The 22,349-nt window shown below is 33.6% G+C and overlaps 2 protein-coding genes across 3 annotated transcripts; both read left to right on the top strand.

Moving 5' to 3' along the window:
- The first annotated feature begins 12,509 nt into the window (after window positions 1-12,509).
- Window positions 12,510-16,366, top strand: LOC104885360 (uncharacterized). 2 transcript variants are annotated; one of them, XM_048644259.2, is made up of 3 exons: window positions 12,510-13,049; window positions 15,566-15,633; window positions 15,789-16,366. In XM_048644259.2, the coding sequence occupies exons 1-3, from the start codon at window positions 12,588-12,590 to the stop codon at window positions 16,228-16,230; spliced, it is 972 nt and encodes a 323-aa protein (XP_048500216.1). In that variant the 5' UTR covers window positions 12,510-12,587; the 3' UTR covers window positions 16,231-16,366. The 2 variants fall into 2 exon arrangements, 1 of the variants encoding a protein (XP_048500216.1); XR_007274145.2 differs by lacking the exon at window positions 12,510-13,049 and adding an exon at window positions 14,926-15,314 and having other exon boundaries at window positions 15,737-15,927.
- Window positions 16,367-17,905: 1,539 nt separating this feature from the next.
- LOC104908323 (cis-prenyltransferase 4, chloroplastic-like) lies at window positions 17,906-22,130 on the top strand. The gene is made up of 3 exons (XM_057394795.1): window positions 17,906-17,950; window positions 21,319-21,386; window positions 21,550-22,130. The coding sequence occupies exons 1-3, from the start codon at window positions 17,906-17,908 to the stop codon at window positions 21,989-21,991; spliced, it is 555 nt and encodes a 184-aa protein (XP_057250778.1). The 3' UTR covers window positions 21,992-22,130.
- Window positions 22,131-22,349: the final 219 nt, after the last annotated feature.

Genomic DNA, 22,349 nt, shown 5'->3' with positions numbered 1-22,349 from the left:
ATCTGCCATGTTCATGATCTGTTGATATGAATATTTCAGCTTCATCTGCTCCTTAGCCAAGCAAATCATTTTCCAGTACCAACTGCTATGTTGAGGAGGAGTAGAATCCCACAATCCTCTTCTTTAACATAGATTTCATGGACCCATATGATCCATGAGTTGTCCCTTTTTGTGGCAATAGCCCAAACATATCTACCAAGAGCAGAATGCTTCCACACCAAGGTGTTTCTTACTCCCAAACCACCCTCTCGTTTATTGCAGCATACTATCTCCCATTTCACATTCTCAGGCGGTTGTAATATGCACCATACCACAAATAATCCCTACACATCCTATTGATATCTTGGAAGATTTTCCTAAGTATGATCATGATCTGAACCCAGCATACATGTAAGCTCATCAACACTGAATTCACCAAGCATAATCTACCCTGGTAAGATAGATGCCTACTACTCCAACATCTAATTCTAGTTGTCATTTTTTCAATAAGGCCATCATAATCTTTTATACTAAGCCTTTTGTGACAAATAGAGACTCCAAGGTACCTAAAAGGGAATTTTCCCAAGCTAAACCCAGACATATTCAGAAGTCTTTACACTCTCTGCTGCTTAACTCCCACAGTATACATTTCAGATTTCCGTTTGTTTGCTTCAAGACCTGAAGCCTCTGAAAAATGAGCAAACCCCTGCAGCATACTCAAGACAGATCTGAATTCACCTCCACGGCACATGATAATATCATCAGCAAAGCATAAGTGGTTTAACTTGACCCCAGTGCATCTTGGGTGATATTTGAAGTCTTCTCTTTCACCTACTCTCTTCATGGTGTTGCTATAGTATTCCATACAAATCACAAATAACAAAGAAGAGAGATGATCTCCTTGTCTAAGAATCCTCTTCCCCTTGAAAAAACCCACAAGTGATCCATTAATCATCAAAGAGAAGCTAGGAGTTCTCACACATTCCATGACCATCTCCACAAAACTTGTAGGAAAATTCAAAGCATTAAGCAATTCTTCAATAAAACACCAGTAAAATCCAGGTGCAGTTTCTTTCTTCCCATAATTCCTAACAATATCTTGACATATTAAAATAATATGGGCAATAAATTTCCCTTTTATAAAGGCACCCTGATTAGCAGCAATAAGTTCGGGAAGAATTTGACTCAGTCTAGAGCATAGTAACTTGGTAATGCATTTGTAAATGATATTGCAACAAGCTATTGGACGGAATTCTGTAACATTACCAAGGTATTTTACCTTTGGTATCAATGCTAGGATAATGTGATTGATCTCTTTCAAGAGCTTCCTTGATTGGAAAAAATCAAGGACTGCTGCAATACATTATTCCCCCACTACACTCCACACATCCTTGTAAAAAGAGGAACCAAAGCCATCAGGCCCTGTTGACTTATTATCACCAGGTATAGAGAAAATAACATTCTTCACTAGCATCTCTCTGGTCCTCACTCAGTAAAGGACCTGTTAAAACCACTTCTTGCTGCACTGTGCTCCTGTTGCCTCTAGAGGTGCCAAGAAGATGTATGTAATATTGCAAGAAAGCTTTATTCACCTCCTCAATTACTTCAACCCAATTACCACCCATATCAGCAACCCCATAAACAGTGTTTTGTAATCTTCTAGCTTTTATGGCATTATGAAACATCTTTGAGTTCTCATCACCTGATTTAACCCAAGATAATTTGCTCTTTTGCTGAAGGAAAGAGACATACTTAGCATGCATCACTTGATACTCCTTTGTTGCCTGTTGTTCATGGTCTCTAGCTTGAATGCTAGTAGGATTCAAGTGCATTACCTTATGAGCTTCTTGCAAAGCAATACTAGCTTTAGTATCTTCTATATAATTTGAGAATAGCCTTCTCTATTCATCTCTTTTAGCATTTTCTTCACCTGCTTCAGCTTTTGAACAAATTTAAACATGGAACATCCTCTGATACTCACCCTCCAAATACCCTGCACCTTTTCCAAGAAGTCAGCCCCCATAGTCCAGATATGAAAGTATTTGAAAGGAGTTTTAATATCAATGACCCCTTCATGAACTCTTATCAATACACGAGTGTGATCAAACATCCCTTCATTCATGAACATAGCCTCTCTAGTGCTTAACTTATCTCTCCATTTCTCATTACCCATAACTCTATCCGGCTTTGAGAAAACTCTATCACTGCCATGTTGTTTGTTGTTCCATCTATAAAAGCACCCATTTGCTTTTATATCATCTATCCCATAATGATTCACACATCTTCTAAAAGCTTCCATTTCATTATCTCTAACAATAGAGCCCACCCTTTCTTCTTTATTCAATACATAATTGAAGTCCCCTCCAACCATCCAGGGAGTATCTATGGCATCAGCTATCTCCATCAACTCCTTTCATAACAATTCTCTATCACCTGCATTATTAAATGCATATACAAAAGTGCACCAGAATCCCTCTCTAGTTCCAGCAGGTTTAATAAAACAATGGATTAACTGCGCACTAATCCATCTTATATCAACCTGAAAACTCAATGGATTCTAGGTTAATGTGACTCTACCACCATCATGAAAAGAAGAATTCGAATAAAAACACCATCCAGCATACAAGTTCTGATACATCTTGCCCATATTATTGGCTTTCACCTTATTATTAATGGGACTAACCATTCCAAGTGATCTTATATTCAACATCTTCTTTACCTCTTTCTGCTTCAGCAAGCTATTGATCCCCCGGACATTCCATATCATGATGTTATCCATTCACACCAGGAGGGTCCCCTCTCCTAGTACCCTCTCCTTTCTCTGCTTCACATGGAACAATTCCTACCATCACCTAATCTTCCCCCCACCTCATTTAATATATTGAATGAATTAGTTACTCTGACTGGTTCAACATTATGTGTACTCTTCTGGTTGCTTGAGTAACCTTTTGGAAATCTGCTTCACCACCATTCTGGACTCTACTATGCACTGGATCCTGCTCTCTTACCTCCTTTTCCTTCCATACTTGTTTTTGCACACCTCTATTACACACCTCAGTCTTATGCCCCATCTTCTTACACACCAAACATTTCTCTGGTTTCCATTCATAAGACACCTCAATCACTACCTCAATCCCATTCTCATTAATGAAACTCAACTGATCTGGAAACTCCTGATCAATTTTTACCTCAATCATCACACGCGCATACTAGAGCTTCTCCCTCTTTGCTGTAGCAGCATCAACTTTAACAAACTTGCCTAATGAACTCAACAATTTGGTAAGGTACCACTCACTCCAATACTTAAAATCAAGTCTCAGCTGAATCCAAGTAGGAATGACATCAAACTGATCCTTAGTAACATCCATGTTCTGCTCCCAGACTCTCCCAATCATCAATTTACTATCGAAAAAAGGAACAATACCATTCAGAACATTGTCCTTCTTTTCCATTGACAGAAAACGCACTATAAACACCCCCTTCTTCAGCACCGCCACCTTATCCACACCATTATTATTCCTCCAAATTCTTCTAATAAAACCTTTCATTACATATGGAGGTGGACTAGCTCCAACAACATAACAGATAACAGAAGAACTCCAGTAATCTACTACAGATCGAACATCTTCTAATTCAATTTTTAACTAGATTTTTCATATTGCTAACATTATCAACATTATCACCATTATCAGAAGGATCATATTCTACCTCATTATCAGACATTTGCAGAATTAGAATCGGATCAATTCGACGACAGCTCCTATCAGCAACATCCATACTCTTCACCTTATCAGCTGAATTGTTTATAGCTGATAACCATTCCGAAAACATTCTGTGAGATTACATAGATTACATATTATGACCAAAAACCTATTTGCAAGAGGCTAAAACTGATACTAATGTAGAGATTTAAGTACTATAAGCGGAATTTCATGAATCATATTCATAAGCACTTAAAACAGGATCAAATGCATATACAATCAAGGATCACACAATATTTTATAATTAACCTTTGAAGCGTGATTTCCACGAAACTTGTTATAATTCGGAGATAGAACGCAACAGTTATTCCTCTACTTGGTCCACCAATCCGGATCAACACTCCACCAATGCTAGTTGGAAGGAAGAAATTTTCTTCTTTAATGGAGTAACCGTGACTTTTTGGAAGAATAGGAGAGAAGAATATTGAGACAGATCTTGTATCTTTTTCTTCTGATTGCCTAACTAAATATACAAGTATATTTAGGTTAGAAATCTCCTTCCCTCTCCCTTCTTGGCCGGCCATTCTAGAGCCCTTTTGGGCTCTAGATTTTATTTTATTGATCCAAATAATTGTGTGTGACCTAATATGATCCATTTAATTGGGCTTCGGGTTTATAATTTACTAACACGAAGTTCTATAACATTCTCTAGCAAGACGTATAGACGACCCAATTTATTGAATTTATTATCTCCATAATATGATCCATATTATATTTAGTAATTGCATTAAAGTTGAGGACATATTTCCTTCACTAATATATTGACATAAAAATGAATTAAGGTATCGGCTCACAAAAAGATTCATAGTATTTAAATATGCTTTACAAAAATGAATAAGATATTATAATACTATCTCAAAAACAAAGCACCATATTTGAGATACTTTTTAGGAATTGGTGTTAACTCAAGTGGTGAGTTTTCCCATCTTAATTCCCTAATAAAGTCTAGGGGTTCGATTACTACCCCAAGTATTTGCTTGAGATTTAAGGGGAATGAGGGGGTTGATTGGGGGGAGTTTGGCTTGTATAGGCCTTTGGTTGGGGGCCTTGTGCGAGGCTAACCCAAAGGATTTCTTCTTATCTTACATTAAAACAAAATATTTAAGATACTTTAATTTCTTATTAAAACACATATACTTCATCAATTCCTAAATTAGTGTTATGTCGAGTAAATTGATACTAATTATCAACTAACTTTGACTTTGTTTTCTAGCTATTATATAAAGAAAACATAGTCAGGTAGGATCAAATTAGATCCGTTTTAGTGTATATTTTCAAGAAATCAACTTTTTATAATTTGTACTTGTGCATAATTTAGGGATAAAAAAAACGCATCCGGTTACGTGAAAAATGAAAATAACCTTCTCTATTATATAAGCTAAGGGGGGATCAATGGTGTCCCCCTTGAAATTTACTTAAATGCTCCCAACATAGATATTACATTTCAAGTTTCCACAAACAACCTCTGGCTAACTAATCAACCCCAATTCCATACATAAACTTCCCAAAACCAAAATATCAATCAAATCAAATTTTAACCCAATCAATTCATATAAGATTCAATTACATAAACTTCCCAATAAAAAGGATTCAATCAAAAAGATTCATAGTCAAGAACTTACCAAACTTTAACACTAAATACAATAACAAAAAAAAATTACACGACATAACCTCCTCTCAAACAATTTTTCCATAATACAAACTCAATCACAAACACAAACTCTAAACAAAAAAATCAGTTCTCTTCATAGATTGGAGCTTCACGACATTCTCAAATACGGAACTCTAAAATTTACCGATTATTTACCGTATACGCAGTTCGTTATTGAAAACGAAATTATGTGTGATGTTCTATGTTTAGTAAATCTTAAAAATATTTATTATGCTCGAGTAAAACTAAACTCAAATTACAGTAACTCTTACGAATATGTGTTGTACTATTTTTTTTCCAAGAAAAAAAATTAACTTAAACTATAGTTTTTTTAAAATTTAATTCGGTGATAGTTGGAATTCAAATTAAGATTACATCATAAATGGTCAAAAAAAGAAATTTCGTCAAAAATGACTTCAATATTCGTGCTCTGGATATAAAAAAAAATTGAGTCAAAATATGAGAACTTGAATTGTTTTTGTGCCCATATATTAAAAAGAATTTGAGAAAAAAAAATTACTTAGACCCATATATTAAAATAAAAAAAATCAAATTTCGTTGATATAACTTTAATATTCGTGCCCAAATATTTAAAAAAATTGAGACATAGTACGAGAGCTCGAAAATGGGGGAAATCAAAATAATACTTAAACCCAAATCTTAAAATCAAATTATTGTGCCCATAATCGAATTTCAACATAAACTGCAACGCTTGGTAGGGGTTGCAAAATGATCCGATCCGAGTGATCCGATCCGATTATCCGTTGATCCAATCCGAAATTTCGGATATCCGATCCGGTTTTTGGTTTTCGGATATTTCGGATCGGATATCCGGAAAAAATATCGGGTTTTCGGTTCGGATACGGATCAGACTTTTTTGCATTTCGGATATCCGAAAACCCGATTTAAATTTTTTCCAAAATAAAATATGCAAAAGCCAAATATTTAGGGCATGTTCTCCCCAGCTTATTTTCAGTTCAGTTCAATTCAGTTCAGTTCAATTCAGTTCAGATCAGTTCAGTTCAGATCAGTTCAGTTCAGTTTAGCTCTTGACAATACTTTTACTCTCACATATCACTATTCATTTCAGTTCAGTTCAGTTCAATTCAGTTCAATTCAATTCAGTTCAGATCAGATCAGTTCAGTTCAGTTCAGATCAGTTCAGTTCAGTTCAGATCAGTTCAATTCAGTTCAGTCTAGCTGTTTTATGCCGAAGAGAACAGGCCCTTAATTAGCGTGCAGTATTGCACGCTGCTACTGCCTAGGGCCTAAGTGCCTACTGTACAATTTTCTGAAATGAAACCCAGTGCCTACTAGCTACCACAGTCATTGCTCCCGAAGTCTCGACTCTCAGTCTCACTCCTCTCACAGTTCACGACTTCACGCCTCTCTCTCTCTTCATTTTTTTTTTCGACTTAAGCTTCAGAAATTCTTCGATTTTGAAACATATGAAGCTCAGATGTCACTTTAAATTTTGGGAATTTTTTATGTTTATTTCTCTGTTATTATCGGCTATGGTGAAGAATTTGGAGTCTTCTGTTATTGCTGGTTTTTGTGATGAAGATCCTTTCTTTAATCTTTGCATTTTTTATCTTGGTGGTTTAGTGGCAAACTGCCATTTAGGCATTTAGTGGCAGTAGCCAGTATTGATGTTTATGCCTTATGGGCTCTTAGTGGCCCAGTCTGCCACGACACATGAGGAAAAAAAAAGCAAGTTTAAAGGACTTGGCGACTTGCAATGCAACGGCCCACCATATGTGATTGAAAGTCGGATCAAAGTTTCGGATATTTGGTTCGGATATCAGATCCGATCCGATCCGAAATGTCCGGATATCCGAAATTTTCGGATCGGATCAGATCCGATATCCGAATATGCACACCCCTAACGCTTGGGCCATGACCGCAAACAACTATCCATGACGAGCCGAGCGAAAGCCAATTCTATGACCGCCAAAGCCAACTCTGCAGCTTGCTTAAGATAATCCTCAGCAAATAATCGATGGTCTCAATTAAATAGAGAGAGAAAAATCGAGTGGGTGGTTTGAATTGGGGGAAATTGATGAAGATGATGTTCAATTGAATAGAGAGAAAAAAAATATTGCATAAAATTCAAAAATATGGGTATAGTAATTATTGAGGGAGTGGTGGTTTGGTTTGGGAGAAATGTCGCCACACGCATCGCGTGCATTAAAAGCTAGTTTAGAAAAGGATGAAGTATAAGGTACAATCTCACAACAAAGGATCATGATTAAGGAACTACTTTTTAGCAAAAAAAAAAAAAAAAAAAAAAAAAAAAAAAAAAAAAAAAACTTGCTAATATATACGAAATGATATTATATTATAATATATTGTTAGATTTTTTGCAAAAATAGAAGTGAATCAACTTGAGATTATTTCCCCGAAATTTTTATGCATTCTTGTAATTGATTTTTTTTCCATTTATATGCACAATCTTTTTGAATTTCTTATTACATGGGATAATCTTATGCGATTCATTTCTGTATATGTGTGGTTTTAAAGTAACATTACTGTGGGATGTCCTCAACTGATGTTCAGAGAATCAAAGAGGCTTCTTGTTTCACACAACAAAGCCTCCCCTTCAGATACTTGGGAGTACCTATATGTGCTAAGAAGATAACGAATGCACAATGTGAGATGCTAACTGAGAAGATTACACCTAGGATCAGAGTGTGGAGTTCAAGCCATCTATCCTACACAGCTAGGGTACAACTTATAAACTCAATCTTGTTGAGTTTGCACATGTACTGGTCTCAAGTGTTTATATTACCCAAGGCAGTTCTTAAAGACATCAACAAGATTTGTAGAGTATTCCTATGGAGTGGCCAGTATTTTGGCTCTAAAGCAGGTGCTGTAGCTTGGGATCAAGTGTGTACACAAAAGTCTGCAGGAGGTCTGGGGTTCAGAAATGTGTATCTATGGAGTGTTGCTAGCCTGGGGAAATATGTGTAGGTTGTAACAACAAAAGAAGATAGTGTGTGGATAAAATGGATGAGTTCTGTATATCTGAGAGGCACTGATTGGTGGACCTATTCTCCTAAATCCACTGCTAGTTGGTACTGGAGGAGAATATGTGGAGTAAAGGAGCAGATCAAACAGGTGTATTCACAGAGAGAATTTACTGATATGAGCATATATTCTATCAAGGCGGTATATGACAAGCTGATGGGGGACCAACTAGTGGTAGCTTGGGATAGAGTGGTGTGAAACAGGCTAAATGTTCCTAAGCATCGAGTCATATTATGGTTAGCTATTCAGGATAAGCTTAAGACCAGAGCTAAGTTAGCTCAAATTGGAATCAGTAACACAGATAGATGCCTCATCTGTGATAGTGATACTGAAGATCACTCTCACTTATTCTTTCAGTGTCATTTTAGCAAAGCTTGCTTGCAATTGATTAAGACATGGCTGAATATCAGGTTTGTTACAGAAGATTTGCAACAGCTCATTCGAAGAATTAAAAGTGTGTGGGAGACACTAGCTCCAAGTTCCAGAAGCAAGTAACGTTAGCTAGTGTAGCTGCATTAGTGTATGAAGTATGGCAGGGGAGAAATGAAGCCTATTGGCACCAAACAGTTCCAAGAATCACCAAAGTTGTTCAACAACTTAAAAGTCTCATTAAAGCTAGAATCCATTCTGTAATGCCAAAAAAGATAACTAGGACAGATTTGCAATGGTTTGAAAAATCGTAATATGGTGAATTGTAGTTAGTGGCCTAGTTTGGCTTGTTTTGGCCTTCCTATAATGTGGGGGTCCAACCTAGTTGGTTCGTCTCGCTATTGGTTGTGCTTGGTTGTAATTGGCTTTAATATTAATATACTCTCTTGCTTAGGAAAAAAAAAAGTTTAGAGCATAAAAAATTCTATATAAGATATCATTATAGAAGAAGTTTACATTTTGAAATTCAATCAAAGTAAAAAAAACTTACATGATTTTCACTAAGTATCTTCTTATGTTATTGTCTGCAAATAAAATCTTGTTGTATTAATTTTTTTAATGAAATCTTGAAATTTTTTACCTATACCTCTTGATAAGTTCATGATTTCATATATTTATTTCCTTTTATTTTATTATTACAAGTATGTTTATATTATTATTTTAATGCATTTTATATACTTTTAATATTATTAGATATAATATGTTATATTTTTTATTTATTACTAATATTACTTAATTATAAGATTTTTGTTTAATGATAAATCTTGGTCCAAGGAATGAATAAAGAGCCAAGCCCAGTTCCACCTCTTGTGGCATAGGTTAGAAAAAAATCCTTTAAAATATAGTCTCATAATATTTTCTTTTACTACCTCTGTTTTTCTAGTTACTTACAATTATGATATTTAAGTAAGAAAGAGAGAAGTAATATTGTGTGGGTTAGAGTAAGGGAAATTAAATTAGATAGTGAAAAGTCTGAAAATTCACTACTTTTGATACTCTTTAATTCAATCACAAAAAAATTAATATTAAAAATCACTCACAATCTTTATTAGTTTTTTATATTGGAAAATTAATATATCTAAATCCATCTAACTATTAGTCTTTGACATTTTAAGCGTAATCATAGTTATAGTATGAATGGAGTATATATAATAATTTTTGCCAAATGCATCCCTTTAAAGTGGTCATTTTGTTAATTGCAGCCCTTTTATTTCAATATCTTCAATTACAGCCTCAAATAAAGCAAACACTTTTAAGTTGCAGCCCAAAATGCGTGAAGATAAGTTGGGTTTAGGCTGCAACTTAAAAGTGTGTGGTTTATTTGAGGCTGTAATTTAAAGAGATTGCAATCAAATTAAAGGGCTGCAATTTCCAAATTGGTTACTTTGAAGAGCTGCATTTGGCCAAAAAAATCTATAATAAAATAACAAATTTTGAAATTAACGCACGCACCGCGTGCATATAAGACTAGTTAAAAATAAATTGAAAGTGACATAACTGGGGTATTTCGGGGGTAAAATAATAAACAATATTGTTAAAATTATAAAAAGTAAAAGTGTAACCATAAAAAAAAGAGAACGTATTGTGTCGGACTAGTCCGACCATAATCTTTGGTCGGACGACTTTTAGGTGGTTTCAATTTTTTTTCAGTTGGTTTAAAAAAAAAATTCAGTTGGTTTCAATTTTTTTTCAGTTAGTCTTAATTTTTTTTCAGTTAGTCTTAATTTGTTTTCAGTTAGTTTTCATTTTTTCAGTTACTCTAAATGAAAGTAAGTTACCTCTAAATGAAAGTAACTTAGGTCTAAATGAAAGTAACTTAGGTCTAACTGAAAGTAACTTAGGTCTAAATGAAAGTAAGTTACCTCTAAATGAAAGTAACTTAGGTCTAACTGAAAGTCAACAGAAGACCAAATGAAAGAAAAACAACACAAGATGAAAGATTTAACACACCAACTGAAAGTCAACAGAAGACCAAATGAAAGAAAAACAACACAAGCTGAAAGATTTAACACACCAACTGAAAGTCAACAGAAGACCAAATGAAAAAAAAAAAAAAACAACATGAATCTCGTGTGGGTATTGAGAATGAGTTGTCTCTATGCTTTTCTTCACGCTACCTTCCACACCCCATCTCTTGCTTCTTTCTTGTTTCTTTTCTTGCTTTTAAATTGAAAGAGAGGCAAATAGATGAGAATTACAGAGAGATGGAACTGAAGAATAAAGAAATCATTGATCGTTTCGAAGCATTGGAGGTGAAAGAGAAACAGATAAAAAGGCGCCAGCGAGTATTGGATTTGAGAGAACAGCAAAGCCATGAGCGTTGCTAAGCTCAGGAAACTGAAGATAAACAAATTGATGGGTTCCCATTAGAATCATAGTGGTGATGATGATGATGACGATGGTTATGATGGTGCAGAAGCGTCTCCAAAACGACGGCATTTGATCGGAGCTGCTAAATTTAAGAGGTTTGTAAGGTCGTCCGACGGAAAGTATTGGATCAGACGGTCTGACCCAATACTTTCACTAAAAAAAATTGATAGTCAAAAATATATATTATTCAAGATCTCGAAAGACATAAAATATGTAATACTTTAAGATTTCAAATTATAGAGAATGTATCAATTGTTCAAACTCCAAAGTTCACTCTAATCCAATCAGAGCGGATTAATTTCCAAAAACAAATGGATTGGATTATGGACTTATTTAAAGGAGCTTATTTGTATTTCAACCTATATTTACTTCATATTTTAAAGTTTAATTAACATTTGTGAATTATGTAAGTATATTAATAACAATGAATAAATCAAAGTGAAACGGCGAAATTAAAATAAAAGGGAGGGGCCATGATATCATATATCACTGCCAAGTGCCCACCTTTTAGCTTTTCAACTAGTTTTTTTTCCGAACAATGCCTCTCGGGTTAGTTACGATATACAAATATGTTATTTTTTTATATTTCTTAATTTATTTTGCTACTTTTCGTATTTTTGTCCATTAAGAAATTGAAAAATTCACGTCACGACGTGATAAGTCAAAAAAATTGAAAGGTTTGAGTTTGAAAACAAGACCTCAAAAGAAATTGTGGTAAGAGAATATGTTATCAATATTCTCTTGTAAGTTACGTAATAAGAGTGTTAGAGATGTATATACTTGTTTAAATCTTTTTAGTTAATTATAATTATTACAAGACTTCATCATATTTGAATTAAAACATTAGAAAACAAAGTCATAGTGTATTGATGGTTAAGCTCTTACTTTTCATTTCAAAGGTAACATGTTCGATACCGCCTTTTAATATATTTGTATAGATATAGATAACATCAACATCAGCGCGTAGTAGACAAATAGTGGGACAGAAAATGTTGCATTGATAGGTACGTAGTTTTTCAGAGAAAGAGGTGGTAGCTCAGTGGAGTACCACCTTGAATTTCAAGGCATTGTTCGGGATTCGAATTTTCATCCTAACGATATGCTGGGGGATTTATTTCTTAAATGTTTAGCCTTAGCTTGTACCAGGTGCCCTACAAGCTAGTAGCCTGCATAAGTTGTTATTCAGACGAACTATTTTTCCTAATATTTTAAAAAAAAAAATTAGGTATGTAGTTCCCTATAAATACAACTATTTAGCATACCCTACTCTTTCACTTAGAAGCAAGTAATAGCAATACACTCCTACTCTCCTAAGTCCTAGGCAACAAACCACAAATCAACTACTTTCCCCATCAACACAGCAAAACACAATGATTAAAATGATGAGTTTGGTGGGTCGTCCTAATTTTTCCTTTCCCTTTTCATCTATTACCAAAGCACACCCCAAAAGTTCAGCTGTTCTCCGATACAATAATCCTAACCTGATCAAAATGTCGAGCAGCATTTCGACACTAAGTACTGGAGTCGGCAACGAAGACAGCCACTCTAGCACTAGCAGTACTGGCTGCGAGAGGGCGTCGTTGTCGACGTCTATGTTGCGCAAAAGTACTGATGAGGAGTTCTCAAAGGAGGGTCTACGAAAAGATTTGATTCCAAAACATATTGCAATAATATTAGATGGAAACAGGAGGTGGCTTAAGGAGCAGGGAAAACCTCTTGATTATATGCCCTTCTTTCATATTAATCACCTTTTTGCTGATCTTTGCCTCAAATGGGGAGTTAGTGCTGCCACCACCTTCATATATTCATACGACAACTTGCAACGAGGCAAAGTACGTACTTCTCTCTCCTCTCGTGCCATTTACCTGATTTTTACTAATCTAAATTTATTTTTTAAGTGAACTGAGCTTTTTGTTATTAGGTTAAACTTGTTTTTAATGATTCTCTATTTGTTTTTCTTCTACGTATTATTTTTAATGAATTGAATTTATGTTTATTGAATTAAACTTATTTTTACAAATTTTAAATTTATTTTTATTGAAAATCATTATCTTAAGGGATATTCCACATGGTCAAATCGTTGTTTTTTTTTGTTTACTTCACCTTATTTAACTGATGCAAGAAATTTGATCGCGACTTTTATTTTAATCTAATTTGATCTTAACGTATTTTATATTTTACATGACCTCAGTTTCTCTAATCTTGTTTGAAATTTTTTAATCCAATCGAATCTAATCTACTCTAGTTTGATCTGAATTTGTTGTTGTCAAACATATCACAATCTACTCTTAGTTCGACTGTCAAAACCCGTCCAATCGGATGGAAACTTGTGTGATTTGAAATAATTGTAGATAAGTATATTTAATTAGTTTTATATAATTAGCCAAATTTCGATGCAAATTTTTTATTAGAGTAGTGTTAATATACAATCTAATTTATTATTAAGGTATTAGAAAAATATAAAATAATCATGATCATGATATGCTAAATAACTTTTTCAAATAGGCATAGACTTAGGCTCCGTCGTTTGGTTAGGCGTAAAATATTTTCAGTGTAAAATGATTTTTATGGAAAATAATTTAGGAATTTTTTTTGTCCCAAACTATCTTTAACTTTCAAGTTTTTGCGAAAAACTACCTACCTTATAAAAAAATTTGTTGTCCTAAACTACCTTACTTTACAGTTTTGTTGTTGACAGCTACCTTATGCCCGTTTGCAACGTTAAATTTTGTTTTTTCAATTCAATATTATGGGAAAAACAAAATTACCCTTGTGGAAATTGAGGAGGGTGATTGTTTCAATTTTAGTTAAAATAGAAGTGGAATTTGATGGTGGATTGGTGGTACAAAGTGTCACATAGATATGAGAAAGAGCGCACGCACACAGGGAAAATGGGGTAATTAGGGTGGGGAAAATAAAAAAAAAGGTTTGAAGAGGTCAAGTGATAACGTGACATTAAAAAATCGAAAAAAACAAAAGTCAACGCCAAAATCGGCATAAGGTAGCTGTCAACAACAAAATGATAAAAGTAATATAGTTTGGGACAATAATTTTTTTGTAAGGTAGTTTCTCGCAAAAATATGAAAGTTAAAGGTAGTTTGGGGACAAAAAATCCAACAATTTACAATAAAAAAATACAATTCCAAAATTAGTTTTCCATTGTTTGGTTTCATATAAGAAAAATGATGATATGAAAGGAAAATGAAATGGAAAGTAAGGAGGTAATGAGAGGAGTGTACAAGAGTGATAAGGAAAAGGAAGGAAAAAAGTTTTCCCTTCATTTGGAAAGGAAAACGGTTTTCCATCATTGGGAGAGCAAATTTACTCTAAGGGAAGATGGTTTTACACTCCTTTATTACAAATCGAACAATGTAAAAGTGAAAATAGAAGAAAATAATTTTCAAGAAAATGTGTTACGCACTACCGAACGGACCCTCATAGAGTTGTCTTTTCTAATCTCATCTGATTCTATTTTTCAAGTTCATTTGTATCTATATTTTCTCATTGAATTAATTCAAAGCTGTCTTTTCTGGTATGATTTGATTTGAATCTCTTGTTGTAGTATCATTATCTAACCTATGTTACTTTTTCAAATCTAATTAGATTTTTAAAAAAATGATCTAATGTAAATTTTTTTTTTATGAAATCTAAACTTATGTGATCAATTCTGATACAAACCATAAAGAAATTATTTAAAATAGGGATTATCTGAAAGTGTCTAATTTGAACTTCTTTTTATCTATATTGACCAACTTAATAACTTAGACATATTTTCTTTTATAGCTCCAAAGTCTCTCTATTTCCTCATCATGAATAGTATTTTTTTTAAAAAAACTTGATAGTACTCCTTTCGTAGCTTTTCAATTTACACATTTGTGCACAAACACTATTTAACTTTGACTCTCGTGTTTGTGATTTATACATACATAAAGAGAAATTATAGTTATGTGGATCTTGTTAGTTTCATCTCAACATATGCATGTTTTCCAAATACAACTTATGTAATTTCTACTTTTTCATGATTAAAAATATTAATGGTCAAAGTTATACATCCCCAAGTGTAACAGTCAAACTACGTAGGTCAGAAATAAATAGAGGTAATATGTTTTTGTATGTTTTTTTTTACATTTTCTAGGAATATTTCAATCCCATAATAAAATAAGTCTCGTCAATTTTTTGAGAAGACACTGCATATTATAGGAAAAGTTTTTGCACTTAATTATAGTTGTGACATATTGCACCAAAATTAAACGAAGTGAGAAGCTAGCACAGGATTTTGAGTGCAGTATATACACCACGTATTGCATAATCTTCAGGGAACTTAAATTCTATTTCAATTTTATTGCAGGAAGCAAACGATCTAATATTTGGGCAGCTTGAGAGAATTCTAGAGGATAACTTGGAGAATTATATAAGGTGAGGTTCTACTCTACCAGAAGGTCCACAACCTTTGTGTTACATGTCAAGTTGCAAATTATGCATACTACGATATTTGATGTGCGTTAGTTTCTGTATCAAGGTTATTGTGTGGCTACCTACAATAATCATTAAATCTTTGATGCTGTGTACAGGAAAAAAATACGTGTGTCATTGATCGGAGAAAGGAAAGAACTCCCAAAATCCTTACAAAATGTGGTCAAACATGTAGAAGAAGCAACAAGTAGGAAACCAAACGCGCAGCTGCTGGACTGGAGGCTAGCAGTGTGCTATGCAGGAACAAGAGACATACTGCAAGCCACTAGGAGGCTTTGTGAGAAGGCCAAGGCTGGGTTGATTGAGCCCAATGACATCGACGCCGCCTCGTTCGATCTTGAGCTTTCGACTGCTGGCACCCCTACGCCTCAACTGCTCATCCGAACTGGTGGTGAACTCCGTCTTAGCGACTACTTGATATGGCCATTGGCCCTAGCTGACTATTATTTCATCCCGATTCAAGCACCTGAGTTTACTGAAGCTCACTTCCTTGACGCTTTGCGCTCCTTTCAACAAAGGGATAAGAAGTTTGGCAGGTGATTGGATTTGATATATGACTCAAAATCATCAAACATAAATTTGTAATACATTTGTTGGAATTGCCAACTTTATATCTCTTTATGTAATTGATGTCTAATGACCACCTATAAAAATAATATAAGAACTTTTGTTTGACTATCATGTTATCTATTCCGAAAACAGTTTGATCTTTATAGCACATACTGTCAAAGTTACCAATATTATTTCAATTAATTATAGAACATACTATATAATATTATCATCATTCTACTATATAAATCTAGAATAATTTGCTTATGTGTCATATATGTAAGGTCATAATTAAAATCCTATATGTCATTAAACTACGATTTTTGTTGCCTAAGTGTACAAGGCCTAAATAATGAACAAGTGGCACACAAGAATTCGAAATGGAATAAATTTGCACAAGATCGACCAAGATTATGCTCAATTCGTGATATGTAAGTGATTGATAACTCTAATTATGCAATTAGTATTCTCAATTAGCATATGGGGTTTTGGGTCATAGATTTGCATAACATGTATATCTCGTGGTCTTTTTGCTTTTTTTAATGGGTTCTTCCTTTAATCTCTTTTGCTCCACTATGGAAAAGGTGGGGCACAATACTATGTGTGGTTTATTTATTTGTTTGGTTTCTTCCAATAAACCTTAAATTGGCGAGTGATACCACATGTTATGTCAAAATCAAGAGACTAATATTTCTGAGGAAAGTTTTCTTATTCACTCACATCATGAAACTGGAGTACAACCATGATATTTATAAGACTAGAAAAAACATAACTAACCTAGTTAGGAATTTGAAATGTCATGCACTAATGACTTAAAAACATTAAATTTTGTCACTAACAAGAAATCAACAACCATAGTTAGTAGCCAAGTATTTGAATCAATTCTCAGCAAGTTGAAGGGGAAGGTATCGTTTGCCATCAAAACTGAGCAAGGTGATGCTAAACTCATTCATAATGTGCAATTTGTTCCTAGTTTAGCATATAACTTGTTAAGTGTTAGTCAGTTAATGAGTAGTGGATATTATGTTATTTTTGAGAATGATTCTTGCACTATAAATGATTAAAAAAAAAAGTGGAAAGTCAATAGCTATCATCCTCATGGCTCGAAACAGACTATTCCTATTTGATGTTTAACATAATGTGAGTCGTGCATTGATTGTTAAAGGTGATAGTGAAACTAGGCTATGATATTTATATTTGGGTATCTGAAAGTGAAAAGTTTAAAAGTCTTGAGTCAAAATTTGATGGTTATTTGGTTGTCGAAAGTTGGTGAACATGTTTTATGAGAAGAGTGTGTATATAGAAAGCAATGTATCTAGGCAACCTTTTCCTTTAGGGAAGTCTTGGAGGGCTTCAAATTTTTTTGATTTGGTGCATGCTGACTTATGTGGGCCAATGAAAACGAAGTCGATTGGGGAAGTCAATATTTCGTGATGTTTACAGATAATTATAGTAGAATGAGTTGGGTTTATATTCTGAAATTAAAATCTGAGTCATTTAATTATTTCACGAAGTTCAAGGTATTGGGTTTAGCATGACCCTTCACGTGACAATAGTTACAGATTTTACTTTTGCTAAAGTTCTTGAGGAGGCTGATTGTTTCAATTTTAGTTAAAATAGAAGAGGAATTTAATGGTGGATTGGTGGTACAAAGTGTCACATAGATATGAGAAAGAGAGCGCGTGCACACAGGGTAAATGGGGTAATTAAGGTGAGGAAAATTAAAAAAGGGTTTGAAGAGTTCTGATAAGTGCACAAAATAACATATTTATACCCCCTGATTTTATCTTGATATGTATGTTTATATTATTATTTTAATATATATTTTATATAATTTTAATACTATTAAATATAATATGCTAGGTTTTTATTTATTACTAATATTACTCAATTAGAATATTTTTATTTCATGATGAATCTTAGTCCAAAAATGTAGAAAGAGTCAAGCCCAAAATGCAAATCTTATCCAACATAAATTCAAAACCCAAATAGAAGACAAGAAAAAGAAAACAAAATGAAGAAAGAGAAACAACACGTGAATTTAAGAAAGGAGGAAAAAAAAGGGGAAAAGAAAAGAAAAGGAGAAAAAAAAAAAAGAAGAAAGAAAACAGAACAAAAGGAACGACACCCTTCCTTCATCCTCTTCAACGCCTTCACCGCCATTCACCACCCATCTCCACCAATTGCACAACCTTCATCTCCTTCCTCCAATCACAACAAAGCGTACAACTTGCACAAGTCGCCACGAATCACAACCCAGCGTCGCAAAACGCAAGAGGAAAGAGGCGGTTTTAGGGCCGAAAACTTGTTGCCCACTTCTCTTCTCCAATTGGTTCGAAATTCTTCATTGTGGGCGGCAAATTGGGTATAAATACCCCATTGAGGGTCACGAAAATGTTATGCAAGAATTTCCACAATATTTCGAGAGAAAAAAAAAAAACAGAGAATTAAAGTGAAGATTCGAGGCTAGTGTGGGGGTGCGCGAGGTCGAGGGAAGACAACCTTGGGTTGGAGTCCTAGCACACAAACCGAGGAGGGTGAGATTCAAGCTTAGACGTAGGTGCGAAATCCGAAACCCAAAACTTTCTCTTGTACTTTCATATTAGTTTCGAAATTTCCCGATTATACTTTTGAATTTCATAGTATGTTTGGATTGTATTATTTGAATTGAATTGGTTTGTGTTTTTGAAATTTGTGGTTTGTTTCGAGAATTAGATTATGGAATTTGTTAGTTTGTTACTATGAAATTGGATTGTGTTATTTGAATCAAATTTGGAGTGTGATAGTGACTTATGAATGAATTGTGATATTGAATCGAGTTTTAAGAGGTTTGAAGTATATTTGGATTGTGGTGTGGAACTTTAAGTTGAATTCAAGATTGTTATTATTAGATACTCAAGTTATATTTGATTGTGATGTTCATATTTCAAATTTATGCTTAATTTGCTATCTTATTGAGTATAAAGTTGAGGTTATTGCTAGTTATATGATTTAGCCTAGTCTAAATTGTATAGCAACAAGTGGTACTAGTTTAATTTAGACCTGCAAAGATGGTTATAAGTTCAAACTAGAATATAACTTTGATTTGTTCTTTAAACATAAAGATATGTTATGTTTAGATTAACTAGGGATTAATGATATACTTCTAGTTCTATAATGCTTCTAGTTTAATCGTGGGAAGTTGCGAAATACTTGTGGTGATTAGATTAGTTTAGAATCGATATTCGGCCTAGTTCAATGTTGATTAAAAGTATGGAAGTATAGGGGAGTTTGGCTACTTGAATTCCTACAATTAATCTATCTAATCAATCTTGGATTTATGAAATTTGAAGTATAATCAAAGTTAGAAAATGATTAATCTGTGAAATTAATATGAGCGTAAAGTGGAATTACTCGTCATCACTTGTAAATATAGGTTAGACTTATCTTTAGTAGTTTTTAAATTCATAAAAATATCTTGTAAACACCCAAAAAAATGTGAATATGTATATATTAGTAAATAACATGCATATAATAGTTAAGTACTCTTCATTAGTTGAACTTGGATTTTAGGAATATATAAACCTCTTCGTGGGATCGACCCTTATTTATCGCTATACTAAACTTAGATAATATTAATGTGGATAAAATAAGGTTTTAATTTGTACGCATAACGACACGTACCAAGGTCAAGTGATATAACGTGACATTAAAAAAATCGGAAAAAACAAAAGTCAACGCCAAAATCGGCATAAGGTAGATGTCAACAACAAAATGATAAAAGTAAGATAGTTTGGGACAATAATTTTTTTATAAGGTAGTTTCTCGCAAAAACATGAAAGTTAAGGTTAGTTTGGGACAAAAAATCCAACAATTTACAATGAAAAATACAATTCCAAAATTAGTTTTCCATTGTTTGATTTCATGTAAGAAAAATGATGACATGAAAGGAAAATGAAAGGGAAAGTAAGGAGGTAGTGAGAGGAGTGTACAAGAGTGATAAGGAAAAAGAAGGAAAACAGTTTTCTCATTATTTGGAAAGGAAAACGGTTTTCAATCATTGGGAGAGCAAATTTACTCTAAGGGAAGATGGTTTTACACTCCTTTGTTACACATCGAACAATATAAAAGTGAAAATAGAAGAAAATAACTTCCAAGAAAACGTGTTACGCGCTACCAAACGAACCCTTATAGAGTTGTCTTTTCTAATCTCATATGATTCTATTTTTCAAGTTCATTTGTATCTATATTTTCTCATTGAATTAATTCAAAGCTGTCTTTTCTGGTATGATTTGATTCGAATCTCTTGTTGTAGTATCATCTAACCTATGTTACTTTTTCAAATCTAATTAGATTTTAAAAAAAAATTGATCTAATATAAATTTTTTTTTATGAAATCTAAACTTATGTGATCAATTCTGATACAAGCCATAAGGGAATTATTTAAAATAGGGATTATCTGAAAGTATCTAATTTGAACTTCTTTTTATCTATATTGACCAACTTAATAACTTAGACATATTTTCTTTTATAGCACCAAAGTCTCTCTATTTCCTCATCATGAATAGTATATTTTTTTAAAAAAAATTGATAGTACTCCTTTCGTATCTTTTTAATTTACACATTTGTGCACAAACACTATTTAACTTTGACTCTCGTGTTTGTGATTTATACATACATAAAGAGAAATTATAGTTATGTTGATCTTGTTAGTTTCATCTCAACATCTGCATGTTTTCCAAATACAACTTATGTAATTTCTACTTTTTCATGATTAAAGATATTAATAGTCAAAGTTATACATGCCCAAGTGTAACAGTCAAACTACGTAGGTCAGAAATAAATAGAGGTAATATGTTTTTGTATGTTTTTTTTTTACATTTTCAAGGAATATTTCAATCCCATAATAAAAATAAGTCTCGTCAATTTTTTGAGAAGACTGCATATTATAGGAAAAGTTTTTGCACTTAACTATAGTTGTGACATATTGCACCAAAATTAAACGGAGTGAGAAGCTAGCACAAGATTTTGAGTGCAATATTTACACCACGTATTGCATAATCTTCAGGGAACTTAAATTCTATTTCAATTTTATTGCAGGAAGCAAACAATCTAATATTTGGGCAGCTTGAGAGAATTCTAGAGGATAACTTGGAGAATTATATAAGGTGAGGTTCTAGTCTACCAGAATTCCAGAAGGTCCACAACCTTTGTGTTACATGTCAAGTTGCAAATTATGCGTACTACTATATTTGATGTGCGTTAGTTTATGTATCAAGGTTTTTGTGTGGCTACCTACAATAATCATTAAATCTTTGATGCTGTGTACAGGAAAAAAATACGTGTGTCATTGATTGGAGAAAGGAAAGAACTCCCAAAATCCTTACAAAATGTGGTCAAACATGTAGAAGAAGCAACAAGTAGGGAACCAAACGCGCAGCTGCTGGACTGGAGGCTAACAGTGTGTTATGCAGGAACAAGAGACATACTGCAAGCCACTAGGAGGTTTTGTGAGAAGGCCAAGGCTGAGTTGATTGAGCCTAATGACATTGACGCCGCCTCGTTCGATCTTGAGCTTTCGACTGCTGGCACCCCTACGCCTGAACTGCTCATCCGAACTGGTGGTGAACTCCGTCTTAGCAACTACTTGATATGGCCACTGGCCCTAGCTGAGTATTATTTCATCCCAATTCAAGCACCTGAGTTTACTGAAGCTCACTTCCTAGACGCTTTGCGCTCCTTTCAACAAAGGGATAGGAACTTTGGCAGGTGATTGGATTTGATATATGACTCAAAAATCATCAAACATAAATTTGTAATACATTTGTTGGAATTGCCAACTTTATATCTCTTTATGTAATTGATATCTAATAACCACCTATAAAAATAATATAAGAACTTCATTTGTTGAACTATCATGTTATCTATTTCGAAAGCAATTTGATCTTTATAGCACATACTGTCAAAGTTACCAATATTATTCAATTAATTGTAGAACATACTATATAATATTACCATTATTCTATTATATAAATCTAGAAAAAATTTACGTATGTATTATATATGCAAGGCCATCAAATTCTATGTGTCATTTAATCACGATTTTTAGTGTACAATGCCTAAATAATGAA

Source organism: Beta vulgaris, chromosome 5, assembly GCF_026745355.1.
Source record: "Beta vulgaris subsp. vulgaris cultivar EL10 chromosome 5, EL10.2, whole genome shotgun sequence".
NCBI lineage: Eukaryota > Viridiplantae > Streptophyta > Magnoliopsida > Caryophyllales > Amaranthaceae > Beta > Beta vulgaris.
This window is presented reverse-complemented; position numbering and strand designations above follow the sequence as displayed.